This window comes from Mus musculus, chromosome 9, assembly GCF_000001635.26.
Source record: "Mus musculus strain C57BL/6J chromosome 9, GRCm38.p6 C57BL/6J".
NCBI classification, from domain to species: Eukaryota; Metazoa; Chordata; class Mammalia; order Rodentia; family Muridae; genus Mus; species Mus musculus.
In genome coordinates, this window is record NC_000075.6 from 59,966,270 (window position 1) to 59,980,588 (window position 14,319).

The window sequence follows — 14,319 nt, forward strand, 5'->3', positions numbered from 1 at the left end:
CTTGAACTCAGTAGCTTTGATTATCCATAAGAGAGCTATCTGTGCAAGATGGTGCCCAGTAACGTCTGCTGTGGAGGGGGAGGTGCCGAGTTCCCCTTCTCTTGGATATGCAGCCATCGCTGGGGTCAGAGCCATTTTCTTCAGTGGTTAATTTATTAATTTCATTGACTCACTAAGTTAGACTTGAATGGAATTGTTCTTCTAGTTTCTTAGTGCTCTCTCTGAGGTTGGAGGCTACTTGTTCACCTCTCTGGGAAAATTTCACACAGCTGAATAGAGCAATGTGGTGGTTTGAGTAAGAGCGGCCCCCATAGACTTGTACATTTGAATGGTTAGTCACCAGGGAGTGGCCCTATTTGAGAAGGGTTAGGAGGTGTGACCTTGTTGGAGTAGGTTTGCCTTGTTGAAGGAAATGTGTCACTGGGGGTGAGCTTTAAGGTTTAAAAAGAGCATGATAGGCCCAGTCTGTCTGTCTGTCTGTCTCCTCTCTCTGCCTACAGATCAGGATATAGCTGTCATGCTCCCCACCATGGTGATAATGGACGAAGCCTCTGAAACTGAGCTAGTCCTCAGCTAAATGCTTTCCTTATATAAGAGTTACCTTGATCACTTCCCAGCGACGGAATGGTGACCAAGACAAGCAAGAACACAGACAGCTAACTAAGCAGATCTTTTAACCACTTTATTATATTTTTACAATGAAAATAAATTAGTTGTACACAAAATAGTGCTGGAAACCAGCTCATATTTGCTCATATAATTCACCGTCTACCTGCCTCCCCCCTCCCATAATAACTTAAGCCTGCAGAGGAGACACGGAACTGGCGGTGTCCTCGGGTTTCTCAGTTTTAATTCTGCAGTTCACTGGTCATCCTCAAGGCCCTGGCCCCCACAGTCCCCAGCAGGGACCCTGGGGTTGCTGTGTGCCCCCAAGCCTCTCCCAGTCCCTCAGCCCAAGGCGTCCACAGCTCTGACCTGAGCAATGAGGTGGGTGAAGCTAACGGCCAGCCACACTGAGAAGGGACGAGAAGGGCTAGTCACCTTTCCTTCTCCAAGTGTTTGGGTGTGAGGAGAGGGCAGATCATATGAGAAAGTATATTTAAGACAGAAAGGTGGCAGGCTTAGTCAGGCACAATACCAGGGGGAGAGCCCCTGAATACGTCAAAAGCGGAGTTAGTTATATTTTGTTTTAAACCCCCAAAAGTTTGGCCAATTACCATATAAACAACTGTAAGGATTGACATAGAATAAGACACTGTGGTGCAGCAATGTGCCAGGAAGCTGGCTTGGCCAATCAAACAATTTTATGTAAATGTGGATGGCATATGTAAATAAATACCTATTAGGTCCCTTTACAATGCACATATTCTAAATAACAGAACTATTCTGGTGTTGCAGTCCACTCTGCAGATATAGTTCAGAATACATATTTCCTATAAACATCTTGTATTTACAGGGAACAAAATAATAAGTTATAGCAAAGTATATCCTTATGTTGGAGAGCTGGGGGGCTCAGGAAGGTGGGAGTTAGTGGATGTAACAGAATGGACTTTTGTCCACTGAGGCAGGGGCTGATCATCTGACAAGGCTGGGAGTTTCTATATTCTTGGGGCCACTTTCCACAGAACAGCACAGCACGGATCCCAACAGAACAACGATTCAGAGGATAAAGGACCGTGTGGGGTAGAAAGCCATTGCTCTTTGTCGGCAAACAGTCCCTCAGGAAGGCAGCCTGTTCTTACAAAAGGGATTGGAGACAAATAGCCCAGGCTAGTCCAGGCTGCCTCGGTGGAGCGTTGTGACCCCAGGCAGGCAGTTAGCTGCCCCCATGCCTGTTTGTCCCTCTGTGAAGCAGGCACAGGGGGATGGCTCTGCCTGGGTTGCCAGTGGCTGCCATATGACGGCACACACAACTTACAGGAAGAGGCACTGATGGGTTTCAAATGGCAGCAAGGTAGTAGCAGTTAGGAAGGATATGAATGAGCCACTCAGAGCTGTTCCACTTTGGGGAGCCTCTCCCCACATCCTGACACAGTGCCATCCTGCCTCAGCTGCTTATCATCTCCAGCATCCCTGCCCCGTAGAAGGTGCTTGCAGAAAGCTTGCCATTCTATAGGAACAACCTGTTTCACTCAACTTCCTCCCTCTGACTCCTGAGAGGGCTCTCAGGGTGTCTCTTCCGCAGATATCCCACCTCACAAGTTCCTCACACTGTCTCCGACAGGCTGTCCTCTTTTATCAGGATTGGGAAACCCCATCTAAATGTTACCTGTGAGCAGTAGTCTTCCTACAGACACCAGCTTGACCCTCGCCCGTGCTTTCTCTGTGGCCTTGGTGGCTTGTGGAGTGGCTTACACACGTGTGTGTGTGTGTGTGTGTGTGTGTGTGTGTGTGTGTGTTCATGTGGAGGTCAGAGGACACCTGTTGCTCTTCAGGTGCTATCCACCATGTTTTGAGACACCATCTCTCACTGGCCTGGAACTTGCCAAGTAGGTGGGGCTGGCCAGCTGGTGAGCCCCAGCGATCCTCTCAGTCTCTGCCTCCCTAGTGCTGGGATTACAACTGAGTACCACCACGCCCGGCTTTTTGCATGTGGGTTCTGAGACTCAACTCAGTTCTTCAGTGCTTTGCTGACTGAGCTAACTTGCGAGTCCAGGGGTCCTTTATATTCTAATGCTTCCTCCCACTCTTTGATTTACTTTGAACTTAGCTGGAATTCTTCTCTAGCACCTTTCAACTGTACAGTTATTCTTTTATTCCAAAGGTAGGACTTTCACCACCTCCCAGGGAACTGTTGAAACATATACAGGCCTTCTCGTCAGGGTTTTTATAACATCTTTTCAGATCCCTCTTACCCTAGCTATTGGCTCTCCAAGATCAGGACATCAGCCAGTTTTCTTCAAAGACATCTAAGCTATGTGCAAAATGTTTTATCTGGCAAGGATCTGGCCTCCACCTGCAGGGCTGACAGATCATTCACCCTGTTGTGACCGTCGTTTTGTTTCATTTTGTTCCTTATAGGAAAGCTCTATAGTGTCAACACTAAGACAGCTATTAATGAAACGAGGGGACTATCTTGGGCAGGTGCTAGCCATATCTAGATTTCTCCATACCACACAACGAATTAATCTAGCATCTCCCGTTTCTCAGTCCTTTAGAGAGCCACTGTTTAAAAAGAGAAGTTTGGGTGTAAATGAGTAGAGAACAAATAGATGATGTGTGCTAAAAGCAAGGAGGGAAGGCGGAACAGAAGTCCTGGGCTGACAAGCTCCCCTGGCTGAGCATAGCCAGGCTGAGCCTGGCTATGAGCAGGGAACTCCCTCTAGCGGCCAGATAGCATATTCCCAGCCTGCCCTGAGAGGTAAAGGGAAATAGAGACTCAATAGAAGCTCAAAAGGAAGGTTGTTTTGTTTTGTTTTGTTTTGTTTTGTTTTGTTTTGTTTTGTTTTCCAGTGAAAGGGAGACAGCACACGCTTTTCATTTGGGGCTTTGTTGACTTTTGTCGAGAAAGGCTACACAGTAGCTTTAATTTACCTAATTTTTCATTCAGAGAGCATGATGTGGCCAGCTGGCACACCAGAGGAAAATCAATATTGAAATATATAATTTCAGTTCCAAACCACAGCCAATGAAGGGAATGTGAAGAGGCCCAAGAAGAAGGTGGCATATAGAGCACCATCTCCAGGGACAGGCATCCATCCCTGGTAATCAGTGGGGATCCCAAGGCCACACTGCCCACACAGTGTACGGAGGAGGCTATGTAGGGGACAGAAGGAGGAACCAGGACCTTTGCAAGATTGGCCTTCTAAACAAAGTAGTTAATTGCCCCATTCTAAAAATCTGCAACCTTCTCAATGGGACTGAACTCTCAGGAACAGCTGATTTCCCTGGGAAAAAATCCCCTGAACTCAGATGAGGTGTTTTCTAGTTTTGTTGGTGGTGTTTTGTTTGGTTTAGTTTGGTGTTTGCCTAAAGACCAGAGCCTGCCCCATTTTCTCTGACCTACACTCACTTACAAGAGGATCATTGTCCTTCTTAAGAACTGTGTGGTGACATCTGAGACATAGGATAGACAAAGCCATCACTAACCCAGCCCAGCCCTGAGAATTTGTGAATTTGAAGGACCAGAGCGCTCACCCTCCACAGAGAAGTCCTTTAGGCCCTGTGACCATCCATTGTTGGGTGGCTTTGGTTGCTAGAACACCTTCCTTTCCTGGAGCTGACGCCAGCCTGCATTTTACCCACAGATCCGGCCTGCACACAAACACCTTCCAAGGAATCCTTCAAATGTCTGGCTTGTCCAGCAAGATCTGAGAATGGCTGCATAGAGGGAAAGCTGCCCAGGACAAGCAGAGGCACAGTGAGAGGGACAGGCAGGGAACTGGATAGAAGCTGCTCATGTGGTGGCTTCTCTCTGTGCTTAGCATGGCGAGTGCGGTCTCTGCTGGGCTGTGTGTCTCCTGCTCCACAGGAGAGGTGGGCTGCTTACGGATGGAAGCAGTGCTTCGCTTCTCAGGCAGAGACAAAGGCTGAGGGGACACTTGCAAAAGGTGGAGGCCATTGGAATCCTCATGAAGTGCAGACCGGACAGCTTATACCATCCCCACAGCCGTGAGCGGTCGGTCATAGTGCAGGCTGCTTCATGGAGAGATCGTATGCTAAGAGTATGTGCTTTCTTTAAGGGAAACATGCCCAGGACCCGAAATAAGATCCTTTCTGTAAGTTTACAATTTTTAAGAAAGAAAAAAGACTTCTCCTAATTGTCTCTCCCCAGTCCCTGGCACCCCAGGATGGTTCACCTTTCAATAAACACTGAGTCCCTTCAGGCCTGGGCCTTTGGAATTACAGTTGGGCAGAGTGAGTCAGCAGAGCTACGGAGGGCTTCCTAGCTCCTTCTCTCAGACCTGCAGCATTAAAGTTAGTCTCGATGGTCAAGGCTTGTGGGAAGAAAGAGTCATGAGTCACAGTGGAGGGGAGCGATGCGAGACCACTAGATAGAAACTCCAGACAGTCCACAGGCTCAAATAAGACCCTTTCTATTGCAATACGGACATCTTGCTGGTTTAACTGGCGTGGCTGTACACGAGGTGGTACCATGAAGAACCCAGGAGAGATGGTAGAACAAGAGCCTGTGGGAGTTTGTTCCAGTTCCAGAACGGCCCAGAGAATCCCTGGCAACTGGCCAGCTCTCCCCATGGCTCTCTTGTCTCCAGGGACAGTTCTGTTAAGAATGGAACTTAGCAAACACCAGATTCCTGTCAGCAGGAGTTGTGGCTGAGGGAAGGGGGACAGGGGTGCAGATATCTTGAAAGAACTCATTTGAGGCAGCACTTGGGGACAGAGGATGGGTCTCAGAAGCCTGGGCTGTTCATAGAATGAGAAACTTCTCAGCCTCCTGGTCAGACAGGAAGCCCCATTCATCCTTCAGACTATAGGCCCTGGAAAGAGCCCAGGTTGAAGGTGCTGTGGGGAGAAGGTTGTGCTTAACCATCTGGGGTAGGCACTTAGCCTTGTTCCCAAACAGCAACTCAGTTATGTGAGTAGACCTCAGTCTCCTTGCTAGTAAAGTGGGAGCACATATTCACCCCCTGCCTCCCATTCTGCGATGCTGCAGCCTCCAGGGAGCTAATGTCAGAGAACGTGTGTACCTGCTAAACAAAAAAGCACTCTGTTGTGAGATACCTCTGTCCGGAGACAGGGAACTGTCTCTTGTCTTTAAGAATGGCAACAGATGCAGCTGGGCTGAGGTATCAGGGGTGCACAGGTTTGTCGATGCTGCAGGATGGGGTGTTTCCCTCTCTTGACTTTCCAAAGGGGTTCTAATTTTGGATAGGCCAGTAGCACCAGGAAGGAGGCTGTGCTTGGTCAGGGGTCCAGCTGCTGCCCTGGATGACGGCAGGTCTGGAGTTGGGATGAGAGCTCTATGCTGGATTTTCAGAAGGCACCATCAGTAGGCGCCAGGTCCCAAGGAAGTTCTCGTCATCAGGACAGGGCAGTGTTCAAAGGGTCAGCCATGGCTTTCCAACATCCTGGCTACCATGTGGCTTTATGAAGGTGAGAGTGGGGTCCCTGGCAGAGCAGCAGCCAGCCGGGTGCACTGCTTGTAACCCCAGGAGTGCAGGTGTGTTATCGGCTCCCCAGAAAGCCCACGTGTCTGTTAGCCACTCGGGTGCAAGAGGCACAGCAGGCAGTCTTGTAGTAGTTGTAGACACAGAGGCGTGCCTGGACCACCACGTTGCAGTTGTAGTACTTGTCCTTGCAGTTTTCATCTACGGTGGAAGAGAACAGAAGAGACTCCTCAGCCGAAGAGGCAGCCAGGGACAGTGGGAAGAGAAAGGGGAGGGGACACAGCACTTCACGAGGGCCCTGCTTGTGTGTGTGTATGGATACATGTGGGGGTATGTGTATTTATTTGTATGTATGTATGTATGTATGTATGTATGTATGTATGTATGTATGTGTCTAGGTGTGTCTGTATGAGTCTGTGTGAACACATGCAGAGACCAGCGTAGGATGTCAGAGATGTCAGGGAGGAGCCTTGTTAGGGCTCAGTAGTAGTAGGAAGGGGTTGAGAGAGAGTAATGGGGGGTGTAAAAACAATTTCAAATATTAAATATGTATATGAGAATAATAAAAAATAATAAAGGAGTGCCGGGTGGTGGTGGTGCACGCCTTTAATCCCAGCACTTGGGAGGCAGAGGCAGGCGAATTTCTGAGTTCGAGGCCAGCCTGGTCTACAGAGTGAGTTCCAGGACAGCCAGGGCTACACAGAGAAACCCGGTCTCAAAAAACCAAAAAAAAAAAAAAAAAAAAGGAAAAATTATTTCTCTTATTTGAGAAATAATTTGAAGAGCAGTTGAGGAAGATAGTGGATGACTCTGGCCTCCACATACATGCACACACATACATACACATACATGCACACACATATATACATGCACATGCGTGTGGGCAGAAAGGTCACCCAACTTTAACATGGGTCCTGTGGATCCAAATTCAGACCTTCAGGCTTGTCCAAAAAGCACTGTACCAACTGAGCCATCTCCCCTGGCTCCTGTATGTGATGGTGTTTTGTTTATTTTTTAAAAAGATTTATTTATTTTATGTACGAGTGCTCATCAGATCCTATTACAGATGGCTGTGAGCCACCATGTGATTTCTGGGAATTGAACTCAGGTCCTCTGGAAGAGCAGCCAGTGCTCTTAACTGCTGAGCCATCTCTCCATCTCCCATCTCTCTTTAACACTGTATGACACCTAAACGTAAGACATTCATAAACTCTTGGCCACCTTTTTGAAATTGAACTTATACATTTGTTTATATCACTCAGGAGGATAGCCATGTAAATATATAATGTATCCATTTTCCACTGGTAGACATGTTTCCAGTTTTTTTTTTCTGTTATAAATAGTGATCTTTTAAACAAAATTTAAAGTGTTCTTTTTGAGTTTTAAAACACATACAGCCTTATTAGATGTGATGGCTGTCCTCCAAACTATGTGAAACTACTTGTATTTCTCTTGGCAGAACAGTGGAATCCATTTTGGGGGGTGAGGTGGGGTGGGGTGGCATGGCAGTGAGAAGAAGCAGGGTCTCACGTAGCCTCAGCTAGCCTTGATCCTGGGGGATGAGAAGTCCTAATCCTCCTGCTGTCATCTCCAGTGCTGGGGATGATTCTAGGTGTGTGCTACCATGTGATGATTCTAGGTGTGTGCTACCTACCATGCATGGTTTATGCTGGGCTGGAGATCAATCCCAGGGCACTGTGCGTGCTAGGCAAGCACTCTGTAGCTGAAGTGCATCCCCAGATCAGTAGAACTGTATTTGTGTCTATCTAGTGAATGCTGACCTCTCCCTGGGTGAGGTGAACACATTGTATCAGTGTTTGCGGATCAGGCTCCCTTTGCAGGGGGTAGCTCTCCTTCTGCCTGTGAACTCACCAAGTTCTCTTTATGCAATAGATCCCTGTCTTTACTGGCTGCCGAGTTGCTGGCATCTCCTCTAAGCTTGTAGCACCTCTGGGCACTTCTTTTATGATGTCATGTGATAAGCAGACACTTGACATTTTAACATTATTGGTATTGTCATATTTTCCCTTGTAACCACTCCAGGGTTTTCATTTAAAAAATTCTTCCCTACTCTAAGATAAAACAGTTTTCCCCTCAAAGTCTTTTCTTAAAGTTTAAATTTCCTGATTACATTTATTTCCTTAATTCTCCAGGAACTGGTGAGGGTGGTGGTGATTGTGTTTGTGTTTGTGTATGAGTGTGTATAAATGTGTGTCTGTGTGCATGCACATGAGCACGTGTGTATTGAGAGACAGGGATTCAATGTTGCTGTTTTTCCATATATGTAAGTGTATATGAACTGTTTCATTATCGTCTAACAGCTCATCCATTCCCCAGACTCCTACGCTAACTCTACCACAGACCAAGCATCTCTGGTTCATTTGAGGGCTTCCTATTGTATGCTTTTACCTGTTCATCTCTCCTGTGCCGGGCATGCCTTGGTTTGTGGCAGAATAAGTCCTCCAATGCTGTTATACTCAAAGTTGCCCTGGATATTCTTTGCTGTTATTTGATATATTTGATTCATATTTGATATATCCAATTTAAAATCCTGTATGGATTGTGACTGACATCACGAGAGCGATGGGAAAAAGGAAGGCTCAGATGTGTGAAGACCTGAGTGAGTTTGAGCCTCAGGACCCACACGGAAGAACTGTGTATGTAGTATACCTTTGTCATCCCAGGCCTGGGAAGCTCTCTGAAGTTTGCCACTAGCCAGGCTACATAAGCCAAGCAACAGGCCAGTGACAGACACTAGCTTGCATAAATAAAGGGAGAGGGTAAGGAAGAAGAGATGTAAGAAAATACTTGAAACACATCTTAGGAAAATATGCTACAATCAGTATAAAGGACTCGGTAGGCAGGAGGCTTCAAAATAAATATTGATAGAATTCCTAAGTCTGAGTCATGCACACAAGCTATTTACTTATTTGTCTTGGCAACACCACACAGTTGAAGTGACTTAAATTTGGATCATCAATTGTTCCTTGCGTTGCTTTTGAAAAGGCTGCATTAAAACACAACATTGAAAAAGAAAGTTGTCTCAGGCACATAGACCTGGGGAATTAAGGAGGGCTAAAATTGCCAGATCCTTGGAATTGATTGCATAGATTTTGGAGCAAGGCGTGGCTGCCATATCCAGTCTGTGCATTCTGGAGGCTCATCTCTCAGCCAGCACACACTTGTCAAAGGCTTCTCACTAATAAGATGTGAGAGGGCTTTGTTCTGAAAGAGGTTTTATGTATCCCTGGCTGGCCTTGAGTTTGGGATTGGGAGGTGCTGATCTTGATCTTCTGATTCCCCTGCCTCAGGCCTGGAGTGCTGGGATCAGGCACTCACCACTACGCCTGTTTATGTGATGCTAGGATCAAACCCGGGGCTTTGAGAATGGTAGGCAAGCTTTCTGACACTCAGCCCTGGTCTATGAGTTTTCTTTAAAAACCACTCTGGTTTGGTCTTCCAGACTTAGCTATGGCGTCTTTTCAAGGGAGGAAAATGTCATTTCCAACATAAAATCCAATAAAGGGGAAGAAAAGGAAATTATAAGGTTAACAAAATAGAATATATACATAAACCTTGATGACTGTCTTTAAATGACTCTCAAAGCTAAAGTTAAAAATGCCCAAACCAGTAGCACACATTATGAGAGTCAGAGGACATCTTAGAGTGTGGTAGTCTTAAACTATGAAATTATAACATCAAAGCCTTCCCCCCTCCTACTGACACCCCCCCCCCCCCGTGGCTGTGCACAAGGTCACAGAGAAAGGCTCAGCCATTTTCACCCTGGATAACTTGACAGAGTGAGAGGGGGCTCATTTCTCTTTTCTTCAGATGGGGACCCCAAACTCACCAACTTCAGGGACACAGTCCTGAGTGTTACAAGACTCTCTCTCTTCTGGTTTCAACTGGGGGTCGCAGAGGCTACTTGGGGTCATGTCATCTGAGAGACACCGAACTTCCCGCACCCGGAATCCGCCCTGACAGCTCTTGGAGCACTTGTGGAGCAAAAAGAGAAAAAATGTCAGATTTCTCAGCAGCCTGTTAGGTCCCCGAACCAGGGAGGAAGATGAGGGAAACTCACAGAGCTCCCATAAGGGAAAATGAGCACCAGAACATACTGCCACATGGCACCAGCAGGTGGGCCACCTGGTCCTGTGTGCCCCACTCCCACGCCCCTCCATGCATGGTTCTGAGTGAATTCTAGTCTCCCACCACACCTTCCATAATATTTTATGGCTCCAAAAAGAAGGAACCATAAAAATGTACCATTGCTGTGCCTTATTATGTTAAAATCTATAAATTTACTGTTTCTAGTCTCATTTTAAAAAACTTGGTGAATCTTTCATATTTAAAATATATATATTTTTTTAAATCAGGGTCAGGATGGAGGAAAGTAGACACGGGTAGACATGGAACGTATTGCATAAGTGTAGGGCATTTCTAAATGATAAATACAAAGTATTATTTTAAAAAGAAAACCTAAACAAAACAGGGGCTGGAGAGATGGCTCAGAGGTTAAGAGCACTGACTGTTCTTCAAAAGGACCTAGGTTCAACTCGTAAGTCTCCACGAGTGGCTCACAATAGTCTGGAACTCCAGTCCCAGGAGAGTGATACCCTCTCCTTTGTGCTCCAAGGGCACTGCACACAGGTAGTACACTTCCATATATGTAAGGCAAACACCCATACACATAAGATAAAAATAAACATGAAATAATAATAATAACAACAATAACAATAATAATAAAAACTAGGGTCTTATCTCAGTTCTACATTGTAGTTATAATTCTTAATCTAAACCTGCGGGTCTTTCTTCTATTACCTTATGCTTGTTTACTTTTAATGTTAAAAATTAAAACAAATTTTCTTTGAGACAGGGTCTCACTGTGTAGCCCTGATTTGGCCCGGAATTCACTCTGTAGACCAAGTTGGCTTGGAACTCATGGAGATCAGCATCTTCCTGAGTGCAGGGGTTAAAGGTGTGGGCCAGCACATCTCTAATGAATATTTCTCTTTAAGTACAGTTATCATGTGTGTTTGCGGGTTCCATGGCCTGTGTGTGGAGGTCAGAGAACAACCTGAGGGAGTTGGTTCTCTCCTTCCACCATGTGGGTCCCAGAGATGGAACTCGGGTCTTCGGCTTGGCAGTTACGTGCCTTTATGTGCTGGGCCATCTCACTGCCACTTAATTTTTATTAATTTAAAAATTTAAATTAAAATATTTAAAACAAAAAAAAGATTGATTTTTCTGGAGACAGGGTCTCATGTAGCCCAGGCTAGCCTCAATGTAGCCAAGGATGATCTTGAATGTCCCTTACTCTTTTGAAAAGGTGTTATTCTTTGACAGTGGACACATGCATTTGTAGCTTAGCTATTTTCTTCCCTTACTGCCTTTACTCAGCTCTTCCCACTCCCGCTGACCCCCCTTCCTCTCGACGACAAGTCCCTTCCTCTTTTCATGTCTCCTTTGTGTGTGCTTGTAACCCACTTTAATTAGGGTTGTTTGCATGAACATGGTGGGGGCAATTTATCAGTGATTAGATTGCTAAAGAAAGTGATTGCCCCTCCCCCAGCAACCCTTAACTGAGGGCAGTTTCTCAGAGAGGGGTGAGGCCTCATGAATCCCTTCTCCTTCTGTGAGGGAGTGTTGCCGAGACCTATCTTGTACAGGTCTTCTGAGGATAGCCTCAAACGTCTCCTGCCTCCATCTCCCAAGTGATGGGATTACAGGCCTGTGCTGCCATGCCCAGTTTATGTGGTGCTGAAGACGGACCCCAGGGCTTTGTGCACGCTAGGCAAGCACTCTGCCAGCTGAGCTGTGTCCCCAGGCATTACAGTTCTTTTGGAGAAAGAACCTCGAGTAATCTGCTCTGTGGAACCTTCCTTGTCTTGACTGCTGACCCTATCCCCATAGCATATTTTAATACATCCCTGTGTTCTCCATTTCCTGGAAACTGTTAGTTGGATCTATAAGAGGCCTCAGCAAAGCCTGAACCACAGAGTCCTATGGTTGTCTGTCTTTTGAGGATGTCAGCAGCCAGTGACATGCAATGTCTCAAACTATTTAGTTCATCTGGTGTTGTAAGATAGTGACATTTGCATCCTGAAGAGGATTCAATATTAAAGACTCGCTGGCTCCTACTAGTGTCAATCAAAGCTGCATTCTGGGGGGCTGGTGAGATGGCTCAGCAGGTAAGAGCACCTGACTGCTCTTCCGAAGGTCCGGAGTTCAAATCCCAGCAACCACATGGTGGCTCATAACCATCTATAACAAGATCTGACGCCCTCTTCTGGAGTGTCTGAAGACAGCTACAGTGTACTTACATATAATAAATAAATAAATCTTTAAAAAAAAAAAGCTGCATTCTGGCTGGGAGAAAGTCCCTTTGCTAGTGGGTCTATCTGGTTTCTTGGCTCTTTCAGTGGGTGGAACTGGGAAAAAAATTAAAAGACAATTCATTTTTAAATTTACCATCATTGTTATTATTATTAGTTTGGTTTATCGAGATGGGGCTTCTCTGTGTTATAAATAGCCTTGGCTGTCCTGGAACTCACTTTGTAAATCAGACTGGCCCTGATCTCACAGAACTCTCACAGAGTTCACTGTACAATGTAGCACTTTAGTGTGTGTGTTCATATATGTGTGTGTAAATGTGTATATGTGGGGGCATGTGTTTGTGGGTCTGTGTGCACATGTATGGACACATATGTGTAGGCCAGAAGTTGATGGTAGATATCTTTTCCAATTTTCTCTCCACTGTATGTATGTATGTATGTATGTATGTATGTATGTATGTATGTATGTATTTTTGAGGTAGTCTTTCTATGTAGTTCTGGCTGTCCTGGCACTTGCTATACAGACGAGGCTGTCCTTGAACTCATGGAGATGGCTTGCCTCTGCCTCCTCAGTGCTGTGATCAAAAGCATGCTCCAGCATGCCTTGCTCTCCACTTTGTTTTTTAAGCTAGCATCTCTCGCTGAACCTGAAGCTCATTATTGCAGCCAGCCTGTCATCCCAAGGCTGTTCCTGTCTCCATCTCCCCAGTGCTGGGGTTGCAGGCTCAGGCGGTGGTACCCAGCTCATAATGCAGGACTTTAAGCAGTATCTTTGAGGCCTTTCAAACTCCAATATTGTCTGCAGCAATGTCTGTCAAGATGTAGCCCAAGGATACCTGTGTACTGCTTGGCCAGGAGGGGCCCAGAATTAGTCTTCTCAAGCAAGACCCACAAATACACCCCAAAAACTTGAGAATCACTGGATTATGAACACTTCTGTGTAGAAACCCAAATCTGTAAGTTTCTGGGTTCCCCAACAGAGCAAGGTCTCCCTCATTGTGTCTACTGAGAGTAGATGCCACAGGGAATATAGCATCTCTTCATGGGCTGGGCCCAGGACCCTCCCCAGAGTCATCTATGGACCACCGTGACTTACCATGCTCCATTCTGTGCTAAACCATTTAGCTCCACAAGGCTTGAGGTGGCAGGCCTGCTGGCTTGGGGGCTTCTCCAGGAATGAACACTCATAAGGGTCTAGCACTTCAAAGGTGTCTGCATTCTTCCTAACACAGATCACTTCCCTCTGCTGTGTCCCACTGCCACACTCGATGGAACACTGGAGAAGAAGCAGAGACAGATGGGTGTCACATGATACAAAGGGGGACGAAAACCGTGATGGTGGAGGGACATCCTTAAGTCTTCCACTGAGGCATATGAAAAGGAGCAAGACAGAGGCTACAAGAATAGAAATTGGGGATGGAAAGATGGCTCAGTGGTTAAGAGCACCAGCTATTCTTCCATAGGGTTCAATTTCCAGCACCCACATGGCAGCTCACGACTATGTGTAACTCCAGTTTGAGAGGTTCTGACACCTTCAGTCACACATGCAGGCAAAACTCCAAGGCACATACAAATTAATAGAAGTTGGTGTTGATAAGGAATATAGGGGGCCAAAGAGATGGCTCTGTGGATAAAATGTTCGCTGCACAACTGAGAAGACCCGAGTTCAAATCCTCAGCAACCAGGTAAAAAGTGAGTGTGGCTTTTGGTGTTGAGAGGCAGAGACAGGGAGCTCCTGGAGGCTTGTTGGTCAGCCCATCTAGTCAATTAGTGAGCTCCGGGGTTAGAGAGAGAACTGGTCTAAGAAAACTTAGCTCCAGCTGCATATGTAGCAGAGGATGGCCTAGTTGATCATCAATGGGTGGAGAGGTCTTTGATCCTGTGATGGCTCTATGCCCCATTATAGGGGTGTGCCA

The 14,319-nt window shown here is 46.2% G+C and overlaps 1 protein-coding gene across 5 annotated transcripts in view; it reads right to left on the reverse strand.

The window, feature by feature from the left end:
* Nucleotides 1–661: 661 nt before the first annotated feature.
* The window catches only part of Thsd4 (thrombospondin, type I, domain containing 4), a 555,183-nt gene continuing 541,525 nt past the window's right edge, over nucleotides 662–14,319 (reverse strand). For all 5 annotated transcript variants that reach the window (XM_006510906.4, XM_006510907.3, NM_001040426.3 and 2 more), the window contains 3 exons: nucleotides 13,500–13,679; nucleotides 9,919–10,063; nucleotides 662–6,269 (listed from right to left, as the gene is read on the reverse strand). In XM_006510906.4, coding sequence (XP_006510969.1) covers nucleotides 6,127–6,269; nucleotides 9,919–10,063; nucleotides 13,500–13,679 — 468 coding nt within the window. In that variant the 3' untranslated portion in view covers nucleotides 662–6,126. The remainder of the gene's footprint in view (nucleotides 6,270–9,918; nucleotides 10,064–13,499; nucleotides 13,680–14,319) is intronic.